General features: G+C 47.2%; 1 protein-coding gene across 3 annotated transcripts; it reads left to right on the forward strand.

Moving 5' to 3' along the window:
* Positions 1 to 621: 621 nt before the first annotated feature.
* DESI2 (desumoylating isopeptidase 2) lies at positions 622 to 16,444 on the forward strand. Of its 3 annotated transcripts, XR_005828467.1 has the most exons (6): positions 622 to 1,015; positions 7,976 to 8,192; positions 9,976 to 10,069; positions 10,777 to 10,918; positions 12,788 to 14,229; positions 14,567 to 16,444. XR_005828467.1 is itself a non-coding variant. In XM_040598316.1 (5 exons), the coding sequence occupies exons 1-5, from the start codon at positions 977 to 979 to the stop codon at positions 13,019 to 13,021; spliced, it is 726 nt and encodes a 241-aa protein (XP_040454250.1). In that variant the 5' UTR covers positions 622 to 976; the 3' UTR covers positions 13,022 to 16,444. The 3 variants fall into 3 exon arrangements, 2 of the variants coding, with proteins under 2 accessions (XP_040454250.1, XP_040454251.1); XM_040598316.1 differs by having other exon boundaries at positions 12,788 to 16,444; XM_040598317.1 differs by having other exon boundaries at positions 628 to 1,015; positions 7,976 to 8,048; positions 12,788 to 16,444.
* The last annotated feature ends 9,029 nt before the right edge of the window (positions 16,445 to 25,473 follow it).

The following is a 25,473-nucleotide window of genomic DNA, read 5'->3' on the forward strand; positions in this document are numbered from 1 at the left end:
ATCTGTCATTTGGTTCGGTGAGTTTTCCCAGTTATAATTTTCACCAATACCAACGCAGTTCAAAAAACACAGCCCTTCCCACCACTGGGTGCCTGGAGTTGTAATATACACGTGTCATGTTCAGCATCAAAGAGGGCTGCCGGCCACAGGCTGGCAGGTGTGAAGGTGTGGCGGTGCTTGCTCCGGTGCCTGGGCCTGAGGCCTAAGGCCTGGCTCCGGGACCTAGGGCCTGTCCCGGCACCTAGACTTGGGACCCGAGGCCTGGTTCCAGGGCCTGGTCCCGGTGCCTGAAGCCTGGTTCCAGGGCCTGGGGACCGGGCCCGGCGCCTGATCCCGGGGCCTGGGCCCGGCCCCCGCTAGACGTGCCGCCCACCAGGCCTCACCCGCCGGCCCAGCCGCTCCCCTCCGACCACCTCACCCCCCCGGGGCGGAGCCGGGAGGCGGCGCGGTGCCCACCGGGGACCTCGCCCCGTCCCACGCCACGGATGTGCAGGCCGGCCCGGGCGCCGCTCAGCATGCCGGGAGCCGCCGCTCAGCATGCCGGGAGCTGCCGCACTGCCCGCCGGGAGCCGCAGTCCCGGCCGCCCGCGCCTCATAGAAGCCGGGGGCGGGCTCCAGCGGCTCCATTTTGCGCCCATTGGAGGGGCCGCCGGGCCGTCCCGCCACCCCGGCCGCGGCGGCAGTGCCAGGCAGGGCGTGAGGCGCCGCTCGCCGCTCCCGGCAGCGCCGTCCCCAGCGGGGTGGGGCCCGCGCCCGTTCCCCCCGGCCGCGGGCTGAGCGCGGCCCCCGGGGGCGAGGCCCCGTCCCAACGCGGCGGCGGCTCCATGGTGCCCGCCGCCCCCCGCCGCCCCGCAGCAACAGGCAGGACGAGGAGGAAGCGGCCCCCGGGGGTGCTCAGCGCCCCGCCGCCGGCCTGAGCAGCGTCGCCGCAGCCGGAGCGACCGAGCGGGCGGGGGGCGCCCGCGGGCCGCCGGCGATGGCGAACCAGCTGGTGATCCTCAACGTGTACGACATGGTGAGCGCCCGGCCCGGCGCCGCGGGCCGGCAGCGGGGGCCCCGCAGCTTGGCGGTGGGTGCGGGCGGGGGTCCCGGCTGCCCGCCCGGCGGCTGCTGCTGGGGGGCGGGGGGCACACAGGGCTCTCCCTGCCCGTCCCCTGCCAGCCCACGCGTGAGCTGGCGCCGTGGGGGCGGCGGAGCGGGGCAATAGCGCAGCCAGGGCGGGGGGCGAGGGCGAGAGCGCGGGGGGGCCCGTCGGTGCCCACAGACTTGTGCCCCGCAGCAAAAGTTTGCTGCGGCGTCGAGTTGCCAGTGACGGGTAGACCTGCTGTCCCTGGCGGCAGGGGAAGCTCTTCCCCTGCCCCTGTGCCCCTGACGAGTGTCCCCCGGCCCCTCGCCTTCCTCTGGGACTGCCCCAGGGCCCAGCGCAGCGGGCAGGGCGGCAGCTGCCTTTCCTGCTGCTGAACACCCTGAAAACGGCTGCTTTTCCAGCAGGAGATAGTAGTTGGGGGTAACCAGAGTCTCTGTAGGAATAAGAGATTTTTAGTGCTGTGTCGGTAACGTTGAATTTTTGAACAGTTCTGGTATGGCTGCGACTTAGAAATAAAGGGATGGCTCCCACTTGGTTTGTCGTCCTTCGAGCTCACCTTCCCTCCCTTCTGGGTAATCTTGCTGTGACACCTACAGCAACTGTTGTATTTTCTTACCTTCAGCTGGAAGCTGCTCAAGTGCCATGGTAACAAATGAGGTGTAAGTACCTGCGTAGAACAGGAGGTGCGGATAAGTAATATTAAGAAAATATTATCTGTTAATGCGTTTCAATCTCTGGAAATGAGAGCGAGTAGCACCAGTTCTCTGACCACGTTTTGAGCCTACGGGTGGAGGGATGGGAAGATTGACAGCTAGCTTCAGGTAGCTGTGTTTGTGTTACTTGGCTTATTTTGGGTAGGCTTTCCTGCCACCACCATTTTAAAGTGAACTTTTGGTGTTTTAAAAGGGTGAAGGCATATAGTGTAGAGTCAGTGACTGCTGGCACAGAGAAAATGCAGCTTGTTTGCTTGGGAGTACTCAGGCTCAAGCGCTAGAATATTTGATAGCAATCAATAGGGAGCAGTGTGGCTTGAAACTAAAATTATATATGAGATTATATGAACCAGCCTGATTCTTGTCATTATTGTCTTTCATCCTAATGTTTATCATAGAGATCAATGGCCCTGTCAAAGGATTTCTCCCTGCCACCTCCCTTTTGTTTCCAGGTTCTATCTCCAGCAAATATAACCTGTTACTTCTACGTTGTTTTCCCTTCATTGTAGAGAATGAGGGGAGACTGGAGACAGGAGCAGTGTATTCACTTCGATTTTGTTTTCTGAGGGGCCGGCTGGGGGAAGGGGTCTTTGCTCACCTGGTTGAGCTCGTATGTGATGCTGATATGACAAAGCCAGTGTGCCTTATTTATACTAGACCTAAAGAGGGAAGGATGCTCTGTCGCATGCATATGTATGACTTCTCTGGACTACAGTTCAAAAATATGCATCAGAGAAGCTCTTTCAGCATGAAAAGAGATGGTTTTACATATATTAACTATAAATATTTGTACAGAGGAGGAAGTAGGACTTCAGTTTCAGGACTCTTACATAAGATAGTATCTTTGAAGTCAAGGCTTGATGCACTTGTGACTCACTAAGATGGAAGCCCCAGTGTTCTCACGAAGATGTGCTTAGCTCTGCAAAGTGTCACCTGGGCCCAGTGCACAGGCAGGCTGTAAGAACGTGACAGAATGGACCGTCTCCTGTGTAAGCATCTGCCTGGAAAGCAATGCCATGGCCTCCATGAGAGCCTCCATTCTCACTGTGGTGATAGCATCAGTGGGGTGTGACTTCAGCACTCCTTTTCTTTTTCCCTTGTAATGTTCTACTCCTTCATTCACACGGTTCTCCTTCGTCTCTTACTCCTTAGGTTTCTTTGCTGCAGCCCATATCCTCCTTTTTTCCTCCAGAGTTGAATTGCTGCGATCAGTTTTACTCCAACCATTCTGGGAAGGCTGACAGTTGACAGGAGGGAAGGGGGGTGGGGGGAAGCAATGGGAAGGTTGCGCTCATAAAAACAAGTGTCATACTCTTCCTGAGGACATGATGAGTGTCCCATTGCGATTAGTGGGGCTCTGCCTACGTCAAGAAGTAGCATAGTTTCTAAAGCCACCATCTGTGGAAGGAACTTACTCTCCAAAAGAAGCAAGCAACACGTTTATTTGCAGATGTTTGATCACATGGAAGGCTGGCTTTTTGTGCATTGGTCTGCAGTTGTGGTATTTGTTGAAGCTGTACATCACGACAAATTATGTGTAGTGTAAGCTGAGGCCACGGAGCAGAATGTTTCTATTTCCTGCTTTGGCTGTGTGTGTTGTTTTGTGACAATGTCTACATTATTTGACCATCAGAGGACAAGATTTCCTTAAACTGGAAAGAGAAACCGAGGTTCCCACAGGGTCTGAAAGGCACTGTCACTGTGTGTCCTGCCTTGAACTCTTCGCTAAACAATGTCTCAGTCCACTTTAAACTTGTTTGAACCAGGAGCTTAAACTCAGGCCTCGCTTTCATGTTGCACAGCAGTTACATTACCGCATGCAGACAGCCTGCTGAAGTCACTGATGCTGTGGTGTAGGGGGGAGAAGGGAAGCATCTTTCTTAACAGCTTCGTAACAGTAAAATTCTGTGTTCACCGAATCCTGTCAACTGTGTATTGAGGCACTAGCAGGTTTAGTCTTTGCTTCTGACATTCCGTGTTGCTTGGTGGTGCATTTGGGGGTTTTTTATAGTTCAGGTTTGGGACCAAGGTTTTGTGTTTCTCTTTTGGAACAAGAGACCGCTGTTGGTCACCTGGTTGACAGAATCAACACTACTATAATTGCAACAGTCGTATGAACAGCTTTATTTTAACCCGAGTGCTAGCTGTAGCTTCATTTCCCAGGCAGCTGCTTAGGTATGCAGGGGAATACTAGGCGACCTTGCTACTCTTGAAACTCCTTACAGGACTGAAGTTCGTTGGTTTTGGAGCATATACCCTTCCAATGTCCTTAGCACTTGAAAAAGCAAAATTCTTTGATCATACCAAAGGGCGAGGAGGGGGGGGGGGGTGTGGATGTGTGTTGCGCAAGAAAGTGGACTTTCAAGTACTGGTGGCTTTACGAAGTGAGAGAAGCTTAAGGGCATATTTATGCGCTGCAGTTCATGCCTTTGAAAATCTTTTATGATCATTGAAAGAGTAGGGTGAAGACTTTGATATATTGTGTCTCGAGAGCCAGAGTACTTTGTAGTTTCGTTTTAACTACTATTTTTAGGAGTCTAGTTTTCCTGTGCCCAAAGTAGCATCCTGTTTTTTCCCTTGTCAAATAAGGCTATAACAATCCAAAATATTAACATAAATGCAAGCTCTGAAGAAAGTCACGAAGATATTTTTGAAGCACTGGGATTAGTGTTTTTTCTTTCATTTCAGCGGCATGACTTTACTGTGCACATAGAAAAATACTTCTCTAATATTTTCCTTCTGATAGTTGCATTAAACATGAATTCCTGTTTTACAAGACTGATTTACTGCAAAATCCTGAGTATATGGGATTGTGCTGCTTCTGTGCCTTCTACTATGGCAGAAATGAAGGGAATCCAGTTTGTGTAATGGAAGCAAGGATGTAGCTTTTGGGATCAGCTTGGGATTCTGGAACTTACAGCATGTTACCGAACCAGTCAGCTATACAGATGCCTTTTAATTTGCAATCTTTATTTTGTATGTCATATACAATCTTTTCAGCTGTAGCCAAATTCAGCACATTTTTAAGTTGCATTTGTCCTGCATTTCTTTCTTCAGCGAGATAAGGCATTTTGTTCAATGAAAAAATGTGACCAACCTTCCAATAGCTGATCCAGATTAAGTAATAATTAGATATAATTACTGTTCCCAGGGGGAAAGTAATTCTGCCTTATTGAAATTCTTTTATCTTCAATTAACCTGCTCGGTTCTTACTGGAAATTCTAAGTGAAGTGCCACCTCGCTTTAGGCACTTCTTCCAAAGCCGCGAACGTTTGTTTTGGTAGGCTGGTGAGCCCGGTGTGTAGGTGGCAGCAGTAAGGAGGAGCGCGTACTTGAACAGCGCTGGTCTTGCCCAACACCTTGTCAGAGCAGCTTTCCATCCCGGTCATCTGCTGCTGTACGGATCCATGAGGAGGGTTGGTGACCCACTTTTCTGTCCTCTCCCTATACCTTGCATTCGGTTTCATGCGGTTGTGAGAGAGGAGGAGCATCAATAATTTTTTTTCTCTTTGCCTAGTAGCAAACCAGGCTTTATTACTTTTACTGCTTAAGGGATATCTTGTGTAACTTTTGTTCCATTTTCTGAGAGCAGCGATAACCTTGCTTGGCATTACAAATCCGATGCATATATGGTATGTGGATTATTTGGAATTCAGAGGCCAGACCCAGAGTTTTCTGGCCAAATGGGTGTCCAGGAGATGAAACAGTAGAGCACCAGGGACACTGTTTAGCTCAGTTCTAGATTAGGTTCATTTGGATGCACCTTCTCATTAGGCAAACATACTTTCTTCCTGTGCTGGCAAGCTGTATGCTGAATGTGCCTACGGTTTTGACTATAAATATAAACCTGAAACTATTTTGAAATGGTCAGCTGGTAAAGTGTGGGATAGGACTGGCTTCAGAACTGAAACAGGCTTATGCTGAAGTAGTTCTTCCATTTTCCTGGGGGCTTTGAGTTTACTTCATTGAGCAGAATCCTTTTTTGTTTGTTTGTTTGGTTTTTTGTGATTATTTTTATGCTCACAAACCCCCAAAGTTAGTTGCATAGTCTTAACATCATTCTCCTTGCTTCCCCTCCTCTTGCTTTATCCCTGTTCTGTGTCTGTCTGTACAGAGTAAATGTAACCCAGTGTTATTTCTGGATGTAGCTGCTTGATATGGACTAACTCTTCCCTTTTCTGGGGGGAGGAAGGTAAGAACTGCTAAGCCCTTTGAATAGACTAAGGTGATGATTTCGTGGAGTCATCCATAGCCCAGTGGCTGACACAGCAACGCACTGACAAAGCCAGAAACTAAAGCAAAGGGTAAAGTTTAATTGCAAGCAAGATTTATCCGCAGATCTCAAGGAGCCTTAACTTTATATAAACACAAGGAGCAAAATCCATCTTCTGTGAATTCATGTTGGCAAAATTGCCGACAAATAACTTGTCTATAGAAGAGAACATCAAATCCTCAGCATCTTGTTACCCAGATAGTCATTTGTGTGCCGTGCCTGCTCACACAATTGTGAACGTCGAGCTTGAAAAATAATGTGCTGATGTTTGGCACCTGCTGGTAACTGAATTTGGGGGACTATTTATTTTAGGTTTGATGATACTTAAAAGAAGGATGATGGTAAAAGCCAAACATACTCAATTTGTAACTTTTGGACTGACTTGCTCCTTTTTGCCGTTTAACTTGTAGTGATCTTCATGAATAGCTTCTCAGTCCAAAGTTGAGTGTATCATTTTTATTGGGAGAAAACTAGCTTTCAGAAATGCACATTATATGCCACAGTGTTTGTAATGGCCTTGTAAATTATGCAGGAACTCCAGCTAGCATGTCTTAACAAAGCGTGACACCTGTAACCTTTTACATTTTTGTCATCGGTTAGGCTGGTTTAATGGTGACTTCACATCAGAAAGCACTTATTATGCCAACAGGCTGTGAAGATGGCTTCTTTTTCTTCCCGTTTGCTAAACAAATATTAATTTGCTGGGGGTGCTGCTTCAGTCCGTATCCTGCCTGCCAGCTGACTTGGAAGCCTGCATGGCAGAAGGTCACAGTGGTGCCCTTTGGGGCCAGATGACCTGGGAGGAAAAAATCCCACTGCTGGAGTAATTGATGAAATAATGTTTTCCTTGGATTTTTAAGATGTATCCTTAAAACAGAAATTGGCTAGTAAGAAAAACTACTAAGGTTTCTTTCTTTCTTTCTTTCCTTCTTTTTTTTTAAAAAAAAGCTTTTGTTTGACATTCCATTTTAAATTATGTGTCACTTGAGAGTTGTTACTGCTAGACACTGATACTTTGAGGGTGCTACTGTAGCCAAGGAAAGACAGTAATTTTGAGGTTTTCCCTTTCCAGGACTCTGTGCATCTTTAAGGCCTTGAGGGTGATAGAACCTGGTAGGCACTTGCTGCTACTTTTGAAAAAGAAAAAGAGAAATTACTATGGAAAGGTTCCCCCCCAACACCCACCTTTTTTAATTTTTTTTTTTTTGAAGATTGCTTCTTGGTTTCCTTTTGAGACACAACTATTATCTGTTGGCTACAATACTGGTGGTAATTAGAAATGGGTGTTAGACCTATGCAAAAGACTTTTATACCTGATGTATGGCGAGACATACATCAGGAGCCTGGAGAGAGCTTAGTCCCTTGTATGGTCACCACCGAGTATTATATGACAAAGTACACTAAGGTAATTTCAGTCCATCATATATCTCTGAATGTGCCTCATGCTCACCTGGTGATAAACAAAAGTGTCATCGTGGCTATAAATGAGCGTTGGTGTGTGTATATTACAGTCCTACATCCTGATTATTATTTTTTTAAAAAAATAGGCACTCCTGCAGAATTACTGCAGTTGATTCTAGAATGTGTTCCACCTAATGGAAAACTTTACAACCTGTAACTTGTTGACAAATCAAGAGTTGGATTGGGATTTCTCCCAGGTACAGTGTCCTTGGCTGACGGACATCGACAGCACTAAAACACTGGAGCAGAACCTAATGGAATTAATTCACTGCGTGCAGTACGGCATGTTCTGTTCCCAATAAATGGGTTGTGCCTTTTCACTTTGTGGTAGGGTTTTATGCTTTTAAGGTGGGGGACAAATTCTGTGCCAGTCTGCTATCAGAAGACAGATCTGTATTGGAAACTAAGCAGAGTCCTTCTTGTTTTCTTCTTTCCATTTAGTATTGGATGAATGAATATACTTCTTCCCTTGGAATTGGCGTGTTCCATTCAGGTATAGAGGTGTACGGCCGAGGTAAGTACGACAAAACTGTAACTTACTCTTTGTTCTGGGAATGCTGTTATTTAAAAAACATTTTTCAGGTAGTGAGAGAAGACTTGACTTCTGAAGCCTGCTCATCAGTTTTCTTATCTCTTCTGCCTCTGGAAAAAACCTTGGGTATGAATAATCCGGTAGCTGTCTTGCATCCTTGTATAAAGCTGTGCAGCTATGAACAAGTGTGCGATTTATTCAGCTAGGCATAGAAATCTTTATTTTAGTTTTTGTAATGTCTATTGTTAAAACAAATGTATGCTTCGTGTAAGCATGGTTGAATCACGCTTCCTCGGTGTTCTGCCAGCACCTAGGTGCCTCTCTGCAACAGACTATTGTTTCTGTAGTTAACTTGCACCAGAAGTGCATGATGCGCAGGAAAAACAATCTGTGCCTTACTGGTAGGTTGGTTTGTTTTAAAGAGACAGTTTCTTTAAAAGGCATCTCGTGCATACTGCTTACAAAAGGTACACTTGTCATAAATGCAGTAATACACTCTGATTTTGCTAAATAGGTTGTGCTTTGGGAATGCAGCTTCCTGATCTGTTCAGGCGTCCTTCTTGCTCTCACGAGGTGTTTCTGAGCACGCTGTAGCACAGGCTCAGGTCTGAGGTGTGCCTGCCTAGCAGTATAACGATGCTCTGAGGTGATGGTGTTGCTAAAAGTAGTCCATTTAAAGAAGAAAAATCTACCTCAGGTTTGGGGTTTGGTTTTTTGGGGGTTTTTTTGAATGTGTTTGGAGGTGTGGGGAAGCGGCAAAAGGCATGGCATGAAATCCAGAGGCCACGGTGCAAAGGTTTTGGTTTTGGAGTCAAAACAAATCATTTTGGGTTTATATATATATAATATAAAAAAAGTTTTTATGTACTTTTATAGTTTTGAAACATAGGGATGTTTCATAATGGTCACATTGTAACTGGGTTTGCAAGTGTTACCAAAGCAAGGCGTTGACAAAATACAATGCTTATTGTTAATACCTTTTTGGATTTCTTTTAATCCAAACCAGAAAGACCTGACTCTTAATAGTGCTGTGCCTGAAACCCAGTTCTCGAGCTGTGCCAAATACGTGTGCCTCCCTTCCTGCTCAGATTATAGCAGCTTTTGCGTACAGCAGGTCATACCCCTGCGAGAACAATGACTTGCATTTTTCAAAGCACATCAAACTTTATTAACCTGTTGTAAAAAAGATTATCTACAAAACCGAATGCTAGACTTGGATGACGTGTTACGAGTTTTGAGGAAAGGAAGTGTGAAGTCATGTTTTAAGCTTTTTGTTGCGCTCTGGGTGAGGCGTGCTGTGTTATCTTGCAGACACAGAAGGAAGCTAAAGCACACCATGATATTCTCAGGGAGTGTAAGCGCTTATGCCAGCAGATGCACCGGTTTACTTTCATGTTATAGTGAACAACTCAGGACAGTTGAACTCTTGCAAATCAAGAAATTAAAAAACCCCACAACTATTAGGCCACTGTTTGCTGCCGCACTTACAACTGCAGTACGCACCAAATAGAAGCACCATCGGACCTTTAAGGATGCGGTCCTTTGAATCCCTAATTTATAAATCTATAAGTGGACTTATAAAGACGAGCATGTGTAAAGAACATTGGTAGGATTTACAATTTAAGTTGGAAATCCTCGCTTATGCAATGAAAACAATATATACTTAGTGTAAAGTTATTCAAGTTAAACCTGTACACTGATACAGGAAACTTCCTGTCGGTTTTTACTCAGGTTGACTAGTAACTTAACAAAACTGTTTGTTTCCAGCTCCTTGCGTTTGTTACCTACAAAAATAAGATGTCTGCTTCCTAGCTTGAGATCCCTGTGAAGTGACCTTGCAGTCAGTGACATCAGGTGTTCTTTACTGTGGTGTATGCCATTGCTGTTAAATCTGAGCTTTCTCTTTCAGAATTTGCCTATGGTGGTCATCCATACCCATTTTCTGGAATATTTGAAATTTCACCAGGAAATGCTTCTGAGCTAGGAGAAACATTTAAATTTAAGTAAGAGATGTATTTTCTTGTTTTTGAGAAGGGATATTAAAAAGACAACTTGTTGCCTTTATTTTTGAGGACAGATGTGTTGAATGATACTACAGGATTCCTGACTTTCTGAGAAATTACTGTGGTTTTTTTACTTAGAAGTGAACGATGGACAGAGGTGATGACACAGCAAAGTGTCTACAGCAAAGAATGTTCTTTTTAGCCTACTATTACATTCCTTAAATGTGTACAAACTACGTGGCTAGCTTGCGTTATTCATACAGTATATACAATGGGGTAACTTTTTCAAGGTAGTGAAATTTTTATTCCAAGAAAAAGCAGGAAAATGTTGTTCTCCAAGGTTTCCCCATGTCTGTTTTCTGCTTTCTCGGTGAGATTGCCTTCCCTGCATTATGAGCTCTTACCTGTTCTCAGCTGTCTCTTAGAAACAATATCCTTTGGAGAAGAGGGGAAAATTGCATCCAGCGTTTGTCAGAGTTAAGATGCAAAGAATTGAAGTGAGCCACAGGTGGACAATCGGCAAGAAAATAATCTCTCATGATAAAGATGAAATTGGTGCCATAAAATGGAATAGAAAGAATCTGTTTTATTCTGGGAGGGCAAAAAGATCTCACCATCCACAGCGGGGTGACTTTTGAGCAATGTATGAACAGTAACCCACTTATATCACGGGAGCCTGATCACCTTCTACTCTGTTTCTCTTCTAGAGAGGCTGTGGTTCTAGGCAGCACGGATTTTATGGAAGATGATATAGAAAAAATAGTAGAAGAGCTTGGAAAGGAATTCAAAGGAAATGCTTATCACCTAATGCACAAAAACTGCAATCACTTCTCTTCAGCTTTATCTGAGGTAAACAAACTATAGAAAGGTGCTTCCCAGGTGGCTACAGACCGTCATCTCCTTCCTGCCCTTTGGAATGATTGGCCTAATTTCCAACTTCCCATCTCTGTTACCTTGGGCAAATGTCACCCTTTTTCAGGTTTTGTTTGTGTTTACGTCCAAAGCACAAGATTTTGCTGCCAAAAATGCTAAATATCATTGTCATATATAGTTTGTGTTTGAGCAGGGGTGCATTCTTAATTGAGAGACCTAGTAAATAGAGTATTAACAGGATTTTAAAATAGTTTCAGGTGCTCCAGAGATCACTACTGAAGATAGAACCACGTGTTATTTTTATCAGTATTTCCCCACAGAACCATCACACTGAAAAGAATTTTTAAGTTATGACCTACTGTTAAAGAATAACGAAGGCATTGAAGTTTCACAGCCGACGTTAATCTTGAGAGGCTTTTGTCAAGTTATTGCTCTGTGTGCTGGTCATGTAGATATCCGAGTGGTCGTGCTGGATGTGACCCTGGAGTTGAATGGGCTTTGCTTTTCCCCCTCAGCTTTATTTGAACGTGATCAGTTTACCGATAAAATTGAATGCCTGATCGTGCACATGTGTGTCAACACAAGGGAGAGGGTCAGGAACAAGTGACCCAGGACAAAGAGGGGAATGGCAGTTTTTTCAGTGGTCGGCAACCTGTGCTTGTCAGAATTTATTCTGATGTTTTGTTGAAGGACTCCAAAAAAAGGGATAGCTATTTTTTCCGTGCTGAACTTCCAACTTCCATAACGTTTAATTATTTGGGGTTTGGTTTTGTTTTCAAAATAGTTAATGGCACACTTATTGTGTAGACTGTATTTTGCGTAGACTGTGAGATCTTGCAGTGGTACTGGAACATTTTATCAAGGTGATGATTCATGTGTAATGCTGGTACGAGTAAGTAGGGTGAGACACCGGCAGAGCTTGCAGCTGGCGTGAAATCTGGCCTCTGCGGCCAGGTTTTTGCTGTACTTCTCAACCGCATGGTCATGTTGCTTCTATTTTATGTCTTGTCCTATTTAGTGTTCAAATTGACTATAGTACAGGGATATGACTACAAGTTAAATGCTGCTCAGTTACAGCAGAGTAGCGTCCCCATTAGCTATGGTGTTCTCCAGATTTCCACTGGAGTAAGTAATACCAGAAGTGAATATGGAGGTAGTTAGGTAGAACAGCTCACTCCTTGAACAGTGGCAACGAAACCATTTAGTTGACTGATGTACAGTAAAAACAAGTATTTAATGCAGCTTTATATATCTCGGAGGAGTTGCAGCCAGCTTGGCATTGTATAGCTTCTCGTGTGGCAGTGAACCTAAATGTGTGTGCTTGGCCCGTGTGCTGCAAGACAGTGATGTCTTGTGCAAAGCCCTCGGAGGTAGTCACAGTAAATGGCCTCAGCTGTGTGCGTAGCTCCACCTAACTGGAGCACTGACGATGTCTTTTTGACCACTTGATTTCGGGGTGCTTTTTTGTAAGGGTGAGGTTTCTCCTGCTGTTTCTGTTTCTGAGGAATTAGCAGGGAATAGAAAGCGCTCCTTAACTGGTGCCTCTGCCTTTTGTAGAAGTTATTCAAAAAGAGTGAGGTGGTCGGGCTGTTCAGGGCTTCTAAAAAAACCATGTGTCAAACTCTCACAGTGGACAACAAGCCTCCTTGCGTGACTTGGGATGCTGCTTTTACTGATGGAGAAAGTTGTCTTGGCGCAATTAACTCAAGTGCTTCTTGACATGCCTTGGTGATACGGAGATCGTAAGGCTGCTGCGGCCTTTGCTTTTCATTTACACTGCTGTAGTTGTGTTACTGCTGAGTCTAGAAGACAAATTAATCCTTTCTTTTTCCCTTTCCCCCTTAGATTCTGTGCGGAAAAGAGATTCCGCGGTGGGTGAATCGCCTTGCCTACTTCAGCTCTTGCATACCGTTCCTCCAGAGCTGCCTGCCGAAGGAGTGGCTGACTCCCGCAGCCCTCCAGTCCAGCGTTAGCCAGGAGCTACACGACGAGCTGGAGGAGGCTGAGGATGCTGCAGCATCGGCTTCCTTGGCAAGCTCGGCATCTGGGGCTAGAACTGGACGCCACACCAAATTATAAGTCCTCCTCCAAAGTAACAAATGGTTTGAAATACTTCAGATTAATCTCTCCAGCAGTTGACTTCCTGACAGAACATGAGAGCTGACTCTAGAATGTTGTTTTAATATGCAAAAAAGGCTCTCATCAACCCCTGTTTCAGCTCAGGATTATTTCTGTAGTGAAAAGAATTGCTGGGAGAAAAGGGAAGGATTTTGTGTGAAGCCACCCTTTTCATTTTCACCTGTCTGGTAGACCTGGGTTAACTTAACATCTTGTATAAAGCAGAACTTAAATTATTTGTTTACAGTATTGTGTACTGCTGTTTACAAGTCCTGTAAGGACTCCTACCACCATGGAAGAAGAGAGAATTTGGTTTAACTGTTGGTATAACTCGAAAGCAGTGGTATGATGCCCTGGATGAACTCTCCCCTTTGTTTTCAAGATTTAAGGCAGGTGAACGTTAAATTTCTGAGAAATGCCAGAAACTGCTGATTACTATATATGTGAACAGGGTACTGTGCACTTAAAGTGGCTGATGTAAACAGGTAGATTCCAGGATGTAGGGAGACTGCTTTTGTCTGAGATCTGTTAATAGAAGTATGACCTCTACATTAACGAAACTGTGGATTTTTGCACATACGAAGGGAAATTTCTATCTTACAATGCACATCAATCCCTTTTTTTTTCTTTTTTTCTTTTTCTTTTTTTTTTTTTAACTCAGCCATGTAGTTTGCATCCTGTCTCCTGGCTGTATTTACAGTCTACTTCAACCAGGATTTAGATGCGTGAATATTTTCTGTTAGAAGCATCAACAACTTTTCCACTATTTGCTTTCCCTGATTTCAAACTTGTATATACAACTTAGTACTAGTTTTTTGTGGGGTTTTTTGTTCGGGGGTTTTTTTGTTGTTGTTGTTTCATATAGTTTGGAATAGTGTAATAGAAGCCGTTTATGGTTGGGGAATGGCCTTGCTTTCTGCTGCTGATTTTGCTTCATTTGAGTTTGTAAACATTCATGCCTTTTTTTTTTTTTTTTGAGCTATAAATTACTGCCCAGTTGTGCATATCTGCACAAATTACAGAGAAATCCTAATTTATTTTCCCATAGTCTCTATCTGTGGCAGTAACTTTCTTGTCAGATGTAATGAAGAAAAACCTGAAAATTGCTTATGCACCTGCGTGTTTACACAGCAGAACCCACTAATCTGCACACGTAATTATATCTGAAGGTAAGAGAGATTATTTTCTAAAACACAGAAGTATGTTTGCTGGTAGATTATAATTAGAGCTAAATTATAATTAGTGATCAGAATATATAATGGAATGCCTTATTCTTGTTCATTTACCAAGAGAATTAATGGTTCTTCCAGTCATTAGTGTAAATTAGTGAGGTTCTATTGTGCACATAAGGATACAGTAGCACAAACATGAGGGAGGTGAGCTTGTGTATTTTGTAAGACTTGCTGCCTTAAACTACCAAAAGCCACGCCATCCATAACGCGACCAGCTCACAAAGAAGTGTGCATTACTACAAGTATAACTGATTTTTACAAGCTTTATTTTCAGTCTGTTGCCAGGTTTAGTTTTTCCATGAAGTTAAACACTGACTCTACGGTTTCTGCTGTTTAAAAGGAAAAAAAGTCCTCTTAGGAGGCGAGAACGCCTCGTGTTACGGATGCTCCCAGCCACGGGTAGTCGGTGCCATGGGACCCTCCAGGGAAGTGCAGTAGGCTATGTCGTGATATGAATTCATAGCGATCGCCAGCTCCAACTCACGTTGGGAACGAGTGGAAGTTTTTCTGCTGGCGGTTGGGTTGAATCCTTTGTCAGACAGTCTGTTCAGTTTTTGCTCATCTTCTGTAATGCAGTGTAGGTACAGAGAGAGAGGCGCTTGGTTCTGGGAGGGGTGGAAAAATCATGTGAGACTCTTTCTGGAAAGAGCGGGGTAGCAGCAGAAGTCTCTTTAACTGCAGTTTGGTACGTGTTTTAATAATCTACCAAGTGGGAAACACCTAGGACTGACAAGCCTCCCGCTGGCTCCGTTCTGTGGTCTCCAGAAGCTGGACATGCTGACTCTCCCTGTCGAGTGGTTTTTCACTTGACTCTCTGAATTTTTGAGTTCTCCTTCCTTTTTTTTCCTGTAGTGAAAATGAACATGGTGGTCTCCAGTCAACTCTCAAGCATTACAGAACTGCATCTCACACTACTTACAGCTCAGACAACAGGCCGCGGACAGGTTATTTTGTCTCTGCTGTGCAGCTGTGGTAGTAATGTGACTAAGTCTCTTGGCCAAGGCAGGTCCTTTATTTCAGCTCAGGGTTGAGGCCACTGATCTAGCAATGTACTGTAGCTTTTCCTAAGTTTTAGGAAAAAATAAATAGAATGACTTTTCATTGCTACCTAACTTTTATGTACCAAAATCAGCTTTTTAGGCTTGTGATACATCCAGAGCGCTAGGTCACAAATCTCTACACCTTCATTAACACACACAACTACAGCATGTACAATGCAAGAACGTGACAGATCACAGCACAGTTTTTATTTAGAAGTAAAACTGAGACTATTTTTTATAAAGCAGACTGGAAAGTTTGTAACAAACGTTCATTTTATTGGTAGCTGTACAGGTGAAAATACTGTCTTATGCTCCGTAATTATTATTTTTTGTTTGTTTCAAAACCATACATCTGTAAATCCTGTGAGGAAACTGACACCTGAACCCTGAAGGCTGTTGGGTATCGTGTCAAAGCAGGCGGTACCGTAACTTCAATCGCGTGCTGTCAACTCAGCCTCCACTGGATGCCTCCAAGAAGTCACCCTGCCAGTGGTTACTCCGATTTGTTAGCAATAGAGCAAGTTACCTTTCACCAGCATTACTGCCAAGCAGGGATTACTTTAGTCTACTAACGACCACACTGTGCTAGGACTAGAACACTCCAAAATGCTGTGAGAAGGCTGGACACCTGTGGAGTCTTTTCCATCAAAACGGGTAGAAAAATATCACTACTTCAGGGTTCTGCTCTGTTTACTTTCTCATTCTTCTTTAATTTTCTGTAAGATAGTACTTTTGATACATATTATGTTGTTTAACTCATTTTATTTAAATGCCATTTTCTGTTCAGCAAGCCAAAAAAAATCCAATGTACTGTCAGTGTGCACCAGTAACTTCAGAGTGGCTTGGTAAAAACATAGTTGCATTACTTCTAAAATTTGCAATGCAATTCTGATCACTATTGATACATGGTAATTTTCACTGTTGGAAGTTGGTTACAAGCTGAATATTCACTGATGCATTTTTTGTAAACTTGTATTCAAGTTTACTGTACTACATAGTATTTGTATAAAATTCAAAGAATTTTGACTTTTGTTACCTGTACATGGCAACAAGTTGTCTAGCATCTTAAACTTAAATCCATCAGTTTATTAAAAATACTTTTATAAAAAAAACCCCAGACAGTTGGCTGTGTGTGTTACTGCCCTGGTGCCTACAGCTTGCACTGCCAGTGCCTCCCAGGCTGATCGGTGGGTTTGAAAGATGCTTTCAAAGAGCAGTAAACTATCTGAGGGTTTCCTTGGATAAGGAAACTAGCTAAATTACAGGCTTATTCTGACATAATATTCTTATTGTCTTCTGACATGAGCATCAGGAGCTGCAGTTTGGTTTGTCTGAGGCATTATTAAAAGCCTCAGTTTTTAACAGACTAAATTCAAAACGTTTTCAGGTGTGGTGTGCTGCCTGCAGTGGCTGGGGTATCCAGACACCCAGCTGTGCCTTGGATGCGGTGCAGATATTCCGTGCCACCTTCTACAGATTTGCTCGAAAGCCCGACCTTGGCTGCTTCACCTGCTGCCAACGCAGGCTACGAGGCACGGGCGGTCTGTAACGTCTGCACCTCGCCGGTTCCTTTGAGCAGAGCAGGAGTACCCAGGCTACGTAAAGTACCAGCAGCAACCCCGGCCTCGGCCACTGCTACCTGCGCCTGCTGCGGGTGGCACAGCCCGGCGCTGAGCCAGGCAGCTGTTCCGTTAAAAAGCTGCCGAGCTATTTCAGTTCAGGGGGAAGCTCAGCGGCTGGGTTGCAGCCTGACCCCCCTGCCCCGCGCAGTTCTGTGGGGCGGTGGCACCTCTGCTGGAAGCTGTGGTCGCTCTGGGCAGCATTGCTGTGCTGGCTGCTCCTCACTGGCAGCTGCAGAGCAGGTTCCCCAAGCACCCCCAGCTCGGGCAGAGCTGGCAGCATCCCCCGAGGATGGGCTCTGCCGGCACCCGGTGGTGGTGGCTGCGGACTTTGCAAAACGCAGGTGGGTGCAGGCCCTTTAACAGGCGAGTTCTGTGCACCTTCAGGGCACTGACAGGTGGGAGCAGTGCCCTGTGGCTGTCAGAGCTGGGGTCTCTGCCCCTCTCGCCCCGCAGCTGGGAGGGGACGTGCCCGCTTGGTGTGCGGAGCCTGGCGTCCCCCTGTGTGCTGCTAATGAAGGTGGGACAGGACCCGATGGAGAAGCTGCCAAGATAACAGGTGCGTTCCCTTTTCCGACTGCTAGTGGACCCTAATCACTAGCAAAGCTGCAAGAGAGTTGGAGGAACTTCTACCCTCTTGAAGTTCTTGAAAAATTTGACAGAGTTCATCAATTAAGGTTAATGATGACCAGAAAAACTCAGTTTGGGCATCTGATGGCTGAGTGCCTGTCCACTTCTGGGAGGGAGATGGACACACAAAAACTATACAGTGCATTGTTTGTTAGTGGGTGCGTAGCCCAGTTTAATTGAACCATTCTTGAAGAAAACAGAAATGTTTCAAATAAAAAGGGTTTAGAAAATGAAATTTCATCAGGCTTGCAGGGCTTATGTGGCAAATTTGTCATCGGAACAGCTTCTCAATGAGCAAAGGTTTTTTACAGCTAAAGGCACCTTAGTCATATCACTCCCCCAAAATAAATGTTTTCTTTCACAGTGCTTGAAAGAACGTAATGAAAATGGGTATTGGATGTTTCCCGGCATTCTCTGATTCCCTTTGGTTGGATCTAAATGAGATCATAAAAAAATCTTCAAACTCTCCAATGTAACAACTTCTCAGGGAGCCATGGCATCGCTTCAGGGAAGCAGCTGTACTCCACCACCAGCTCCAATTCCTGCTGGCCTGGAGTAAGGAATCCCGTATTTCTCATGTGATCTGCTCTGCTGAAATGAGCTTATCACAAAGTGAACCAGGACCATAAAGGAGCGTAAGTTTCCCGTGCTGACACCGCTTTGGGGGTGACAGAGGACTACATGTACCCCCGGTTTCCTTAGAGTGGGACGTTACTCCCACCAGCCCGGCTCTCCGTCCCTGCCCGGCTCTGAGCAGCAGCCCAGGACAAGCAGTGCGAAGGTAATCCCGCTCCTTCCACAGCTGGGCGATGGGTGGCCGGTGGTTCTGTTCTCCTTCGCGTGGTTTGTCAGTCCTGGAAGCCTCAAAGCAGCCGGCCTGCTGCGCTTGCTGCCTCCCTGTGTGTGCTTCCAGCCGTGAGAGGAGGGGAGTCTCCGTCCGTGTCTTCCGAGTGAAGGCAGGCAGGTGAAAGAGGGGCTTTACGCGTGCCCTACAGGGGCTGTTCAGACTAAGCTTGTGGGTTTCAACTCTTAAAAAAGGTTGCCTGAAAGGAGATCTTATCTCCATCCCCTTTCACTGTTATGCAGCCTGACACAAGGTGCCCAAATACTGCACTTCAAGAAGCCGCAACCGTGTCGCTGAACTGTTTTGTGCTGGGGATAACTTGGAAGGAGGGGTAGGAAGGGGCCCAATCCTCGGATGAGAAAAGCCCTTCCCACAGCCACGATGCCGGCCTCGGCTTCTGCCTCAGGTGACTGGGGGCAGCAGGGGGGCGTTGGGGTCTGGTCCCAGCGCGGCTGATGGCCGATAGGGTCTTCCTTTACAGCGAGATCAATGACGTCAGTCAGCACCCCCCTGCCAAATGGGGCACAGTCAGGTTTTTATCAGGCTCTAGTGAAACTTGGCCAACCTCCAGCACCAGGAAGGGACGGGGGGCAGGAGGAGGAGACCCCCCCCCCATTCCCAGCGAGCGCCTGAGTGACATGGCGAATGCGGTTTTGGCTGGCTCCCTCACGTTTCCCAGGTCTGAACGGTCATTACTGTTAGCTCAAGCAAAGCCAGGGCTTTCCTCCCAGAATAAGAATAAAGCCCCATTAAACCCACCTAATGACAACACAAATCATGTCGAACAGAAAATGGCTTGTGTTCCCTACTCGGGCTTCGGAGCCTTGCGGGCTTTGTTCTGCTTTTCCCATTCCTAATTTGCCTGTGGGAAAGTGTGCCTCCCCCCAGCCCTCTCAGCACAGCCACACAATAGCTGCTTGTTTTTTGCCTGGAAGGAATTGCTGAGCCTTTAAATAGCTGGAATTGAGTTTATTTTTCTTCTGTACTTCAGCTCATTCATTACTCCAGTCATCGCATCCTAAAAGTGAAGATTTCCAAGAGCACTGGAATCTCCCTGCTTCCCTCACACACACCCCCCAAGACGCTATGCATCTTAAATTTTGTGCACCAGCCCTGTGTTAGAGGCACTAACTAATCCTGCAGTGAAGCGTCAACTTCCAACAAATTAATTCACATGCCATTAAGCAAATATCATCTGAGTAGTGAAGGCCAGCAAGAGCTGATGGCTACGTAGCTGGCTCAAATGCAACTGGGAAGGTCAATTATTTTTTTAAGTCAAAGCGAGACCTGGGAAGTTCAGTAAAAGCGCGTTAGGGCGGCCGGCTGAGCGGGGGCCGCTCGGGGTGGCTCTCAGCTCCAGCACTTCGGAGTCCAGGGCAGAGAAACACGTCGGGGAGTTGCCAGCTTGTGAGGATGCCCTCATCTCTGCCATCGCTTTAAGCTGCTTTGCCCTTCCAGGAGCCTTAACAAGCCCATGCCTGTGAAGAGGAGAAGGAGAGTCTCTGTGGCCTCGAGCTGCCTCTGCTCCACTGCTCCCATCACAAGCGCTCCCCCAGTGAAACGGCCACGCTGCGGCGCACGCGTGGGGATGCTGCGCTCGCCCCGCGCCTTCAGAGGGTACGGATGATGCGATGCATCCTTCAGAGAGACAAGCAGCCTCGGAGCACCTCTCCAGGTCGCGCTTCAAAGGTGTAACAGCTGGTGCTAATGTCGCCGAGGTTATCTTCAAATGAGAACCGACAGACATCTTCTATATTTACACTAAATATACTGATGTGTAACGACTGATAATACACCAATACCACAGAATGCAGCCAAGTACCAACAGGAATCCATACGGAGCTAGACTAGGCACCTCCCCAGCCCTGGCCTGTGGCATAGCCTGTGTGTAGCTCAGTCACCTTTTCTCCCTCACTCTGTCCTCTACAGACATTCAACATCCTACGTGGTCTCTGGGGACCTCTTACCTGCAGACCAGGTAGCCCTGCAGGTCTTGACGCTTCCCTGACTGTCACAACCAATCTAGAGTTCTTCAGCTTCTGGGGGGGTTACTAAGAATGTCTTGAGGTAGCAGCGACCCCCCAGGCAGGGGCTGCTGTTCAGTGCTCACCAGCGGTGACCTCTGCAGCGTTTGCCTGGAACAGCTCGGGTCTGTCCCCCCTTGCAGGCTCCACGGTGACTTCGTGCCATCTTTCTGAGCCGGCTGTTGCTGTTGCCTTTAAGCCATATCTGCAAGCTGGAGAAAAGTGTTATGTAGGTTACTTCTCAGCTGATCACCTTCATAAATTTTAATCTTTTGGCTTTGGAAAAAAAACAACCTTACCCTAAAAGCACACTTGTAGTGACTGCCAGCTTGATTTTGAGAAATATTAGAAACCCCCCGTCCGCCGGCAGCTGGAGGGGCCAAAGGACTCAATTAACAGCTCTCCCAGCCTGACTGTGGAAGCTGATGACACCACCCCTCCACAATGACTGCAGACTACAGAACCCTGTGCCCTCCCGTCCAAGCAGCCCGCAGAAGCTCTCTCGGTGCTCCTTTCCCAACACCACCCTGCCTTTGGGCGCCTTTGGGCCAAGAGCTGGGGGGACACGCTGCCCACTGGGTTAGCCCCGGCCATGGGGGTGCTGCAGCAGGCACAGCGCACCCTGCCCAGGGCCCGAGCCAGAGCCACACACCGATGAGCAGAACAGGCTCCTGGAGACCCAGCAAAGGATTTCGAGGGCTCCATCTCGGTTCCCCCCTCCCCATGATGTCCCCTTCCTCTGACTGTGAAATCCCCCCTGCAATTATTCCAGTGCTAAGTGACCTTTCAGCATGGGAACGCTCAGACCAAGGGCTAAAGCTGCTTTTAAATGTAAAACGGTGGCTGTCAGTGGTCGGACAAGTCTCCTCTCCCCACCCAACTGCACAGACAAAACCTCTAGTCATGGCAGAGTGTGACAGGGTTTGTGGCTCCTTCAGAGCCACCTGCCTCGGGAGGGAGGGGGATGTGGGAAGGGATGGGATGGGGTGGAGTGGGGTGGGATGGGATGGGATGGGGTAGGGTGGGACGGGATGCGATGGGACAGGATTGGGTGGGACGGGACAGAATGAGAAGAGATGGGATGGGGTGGGATGGAATTGGACAGGATGGGATGGGATGCGACAAGATGGGATGGGACAGGACAGGGTGGGACGGGAGGGGACAGGACTGGGTAGGATGGGACACGACGGGGTGCGATGTGATGGAATGGGACAGAATGGGAAGGAGTGGGATGGGATGAGGTGGGGTGGGATTGGTAAGGCTCTACTGCAGGTTTTAGTACAGGGCCATGCTTAAGGCACTCAGTCAATAACGCGGTTCACTTAGACAAGCAGCAGAAATGAATGGCCTGGCTTTTATGCTTCGTGAGGAAAGCAAGGGCTCTTCTGATGTTTGCATAATGCAGTATTCCCATTTAAACAAAAAGCTGGAGTTGTGCTTGCCTCGCCGTGCTTGTACGAGGCTTGGAACAAGAGTAAAGGTAGAAACTGACTTTTCTGTAGTAAACCTCTGGCTGTGGGGATGGGAGAGCTCAGCCACCACAGGGCTAAAGGAGAGGCTCAAGGCACTCGTTCCTCCTGTGGGCACAGGGACTGGGTTCAGAGACCGCAGGCACCTGAGGCACGTCCAGCTCGGGTAGCTAGGCAAAGCAGGAGCCACGGGCAGACAGGCTGAGACAGTGGGGGTGGCTGCTCCTGGCTGGCTGGAAGAGCTCACCTTCGAGGCTAGTTGACTCCAAAAGCCACCCAGAGAAAGAGCATCTCATCAACAGCTGCCTGGCTGCTGAAAGCTCAAGGAAGTCCACGATCCAATTAAAAAAATATCACCTGGTGCCAGGTGTTAATTCTCCTGACACAAGTCAAAGTCTGGATTATGGAAATGCTGGAGTCAACCCATGGCTGCTCCCAAGGAAGCACCCACTCGGCACCGCCGCATTTAGTGCCGGAATAACAGTGCTGGGACACCCCAGTCACAACTCCCAACAAGAGCGCAGCTCCTTCTTCTTGCCGATCCCTTCACGGTCTGTGGCTGGAAAAGAGCACTTTCCAGGCAGGACATCTCAACGAGGACACACCACAGGCACAGGCTGATGCTTACACTGCTCAAACAGCTTCACTCTTCAAAGCTGGCCTCAAAAGGTGCAACGGTGCGTTTGCTCCTGGTGCATTTAAAGAGAATCTGGTAATGGAACCTTAACCTGGAAATGCCAGCAGGCAAGCTGACGAGACTTAACCAGAGCAGATATTTCTGGTGGGAGTTAGGAAGAATTCCAAGAATATTTGTAAATTAAGTGCAACACATGTAGGACTGGTATTCTAAATATACTTGTTTAACCTATAGGAGTATGCTAGGAGCAGTGGAATAAAGGAGTGAGCAAAACATGTCACGTAGAGTCCAAAAAGGAAGGGGCACACGTACATTCAAAGCAAAGCACAAATCCTTCCATTGCTGCTAGGGCCTGGGAACATCACAGTGGTGGGAGGGGGTGAAGACATCTCAGCACCCTTCCTCCCTCTGCCCTCCTCCCCCAGCTGCAGGACCAGCTGCCCTGAGGCAGGCTGAGGGGGACGGCTGACAGCCCAGAAAGGCGCTGCCCTCGGAGGGTGCTGCTGGAACAATCTGAAGCCTCCGAGCCCAGGCCCGTCCATCTGACAGCAATAAGCAGTGCGGTGCCCGTGACAGTGGAGGGAAGCCCAGCTGCATGGGCCAGGGAAGGACAAGCAGGTCAGCGGTCTGTCCTGTATGCACCGCGAGTCATTTCTTAGTTCCCATAGAAACTGGCTGCTGCAGAAATCATGTTATGAAAATGACTTCCCAGATTAAAGCTAACAGATTGGGTTTGCTCTAATGAGAGTAAAGGGACTCGTCGCTGTATTGCCCTGCGTAAAAACAGTTTCAGAGAAGTTGCAGGTACCCCCAAGGCAAGCTGCGGGCAGCGCGTGCTGCGTCGCCTGCCAAGCCCCAGGCAGGGGAGAGGAGGAGGAGGAAGGAGCAGGGACTTCCAGGTCCCACTAGCTCCGTACAGGTGGGTACAAGAGGCCGCGCTGTTGCCATCTCTGAGGGCTGAAATCTATCGTTTGCTCTACGAAAGGCAAGCCTGCAGAAGTAGCAGCAATGGATGATCATGTGGCAAGATCTCCAAGAGGCTGCAAGAAGACGATGCGCCTTGAATGGAAAGAGTAAAGGCGGCAATGGTGGGTTAGAGACAGGGGTGGTCACTGCTAGGCTGCCTGTCCCTCTTACCCACATCCTGAACGGGGGACACCTCATTCAGTGTCTGCTCTCACATATGACATGGCCACCGAGTGGTCAAAAATCAGCCTTGTATGAAGACACAGTCTGGATGAGCCAGCTTTTATGTAAGCTGCTCTCAGAAATACATGTATTATTGAATAAACCAAAGTCATGCCTCGCAAAGCTCTGCAGCGACAAAGTGAGCCGGCCTTTGGTGGAATCATTGGCAGAAACCCGTGCAAAACTTAAAAAGCTTAACTCTCCCTCCATACTATTAATTCCTCGATCAAGTTTCATTTGGAAAGAGTCCACCAGAATATAAAGGCATTTTAGCCTGATGAGAGAAATGCCACAGCCCAGGCTGGGTAGCACGGTGGAGGCCTGGGGCCAAGGCTCAGGACGGGTGGTGTGAGGACAAGCTGTGCCCACCGCCACCGCAGCCACTCGCGGCTCCTGGAAAGGCAGCTGTCGTGGTTTAACCCCCGTCCCAGCTGAAACCAGGACAGCGGCAGCCCAGATGTGTGGACCGTGCCCTGTGCCTGGTCAACCCAACACAGCGTGAGCACCTGCAGGGAATCGCTTCAGTGGAAGAACTTCAGTGGGAAGTCTCCCCACTGGATAATAATCAGGCAGATCAGAGAAAACATCTGGAAACAGATGTTAGCAGGGTGGAATTCATTTTTAGCATGAATTTGGATGTTTCTGGAAGTTGGTCCAACATTGCACAAAAATGTAGTCAAGAATACAGAAATGCTGAAGGCAATCAAATCAAACACTTTTGTTCACGCCCTCCAAATGACAGCCGGTCGTAGCGATAACAAACAAGTGATCGCTCTTGAAAAGTCCCCGTGTTCCTCGGTGCAGCGAAAGCTCCACGATCTCAGAGGCCTCCCATAAATATACTTCTGCATCTCTGCTGCGAAATCCACTCAAAATGACTATACTGGATTACCCATGACCCCGTTTCTGCAGAGACTCTCACAGGAAGGCTCTACAAAACTTGGAGGATGTAAAATTAAAAATCCTGGGAGCAATTTGTACTGTTGCAGAGTGTTTCATCTCCTTATGCAGCATTAAAGCGCTGCTACGCAGGCCTCGGGAATATAAACACTAATTACTGCAACCATGTAACAAAGTCATAAAGGACTTTACAGTACGACTAACAAGCAATTAGATGTTAAATTAAGCAGCAGAACGTGATGGTCTATAGTCCATCAAAGGAGAAACAAAGCCCCTCAGAAGACAGACACGGTATTTCGTGGAAGAAACGTGTAGCTCAGGAGCCTCACTGTGGCATTTGAAGATGCAGAGTGAACAGACACATGGTATTGCCAATGACTTGAATTTACGTGTATACTTAGCCTATCAATAAAGTGATTAATTAGCTGAAAGGAACATGATGGTCACTCCATAAATGAGACAGCAAAAGAAGGATGCATTATATGACATACAAGGCAGTGATTAAATGTGCAGAGGGGAGCTGTGGCTGGGGTTCTTCAGGCTGAAGCTGCCAGGCAGTCAGGGCACAGTCCAGCTGCCTACAGAGCGGCGCTGGGTCTCTCTCGGTTCAGCCAGCCAAACACAAGGTGCTTTTCCAGCTGATTTAGTACTGTAATGGGAATAAGGACACACACATAGTTGAAAGGAACTTGTTTGGCATGGACAGGATTGGCAGGATTGAGTAAGCCCTCCATCAGGCAGCCTTTCACAGATTTCCTCCTCACCCTTCCTCCCAGCTCATGTCAGAAGAGGCTCAGATGCTCTTCGGAGCCTTGCCAGGGAAGGTAGAG

The sequence above is a fragment of the Falco naumanni genome, chromosome 6 (genome assembly GCF_017639655.2).
Source record: "Falco naumanni isolate bFalNau1 chromosome 6, bFalNau1.pat, whole genome shotgun sequence".
In the NCBI taxonomy this organism is placed as follows: Eukaryota; Metazoa; Chordata; class Aves; order Falconiformes; family Falconidae; genus Falco; species Falco naumanni.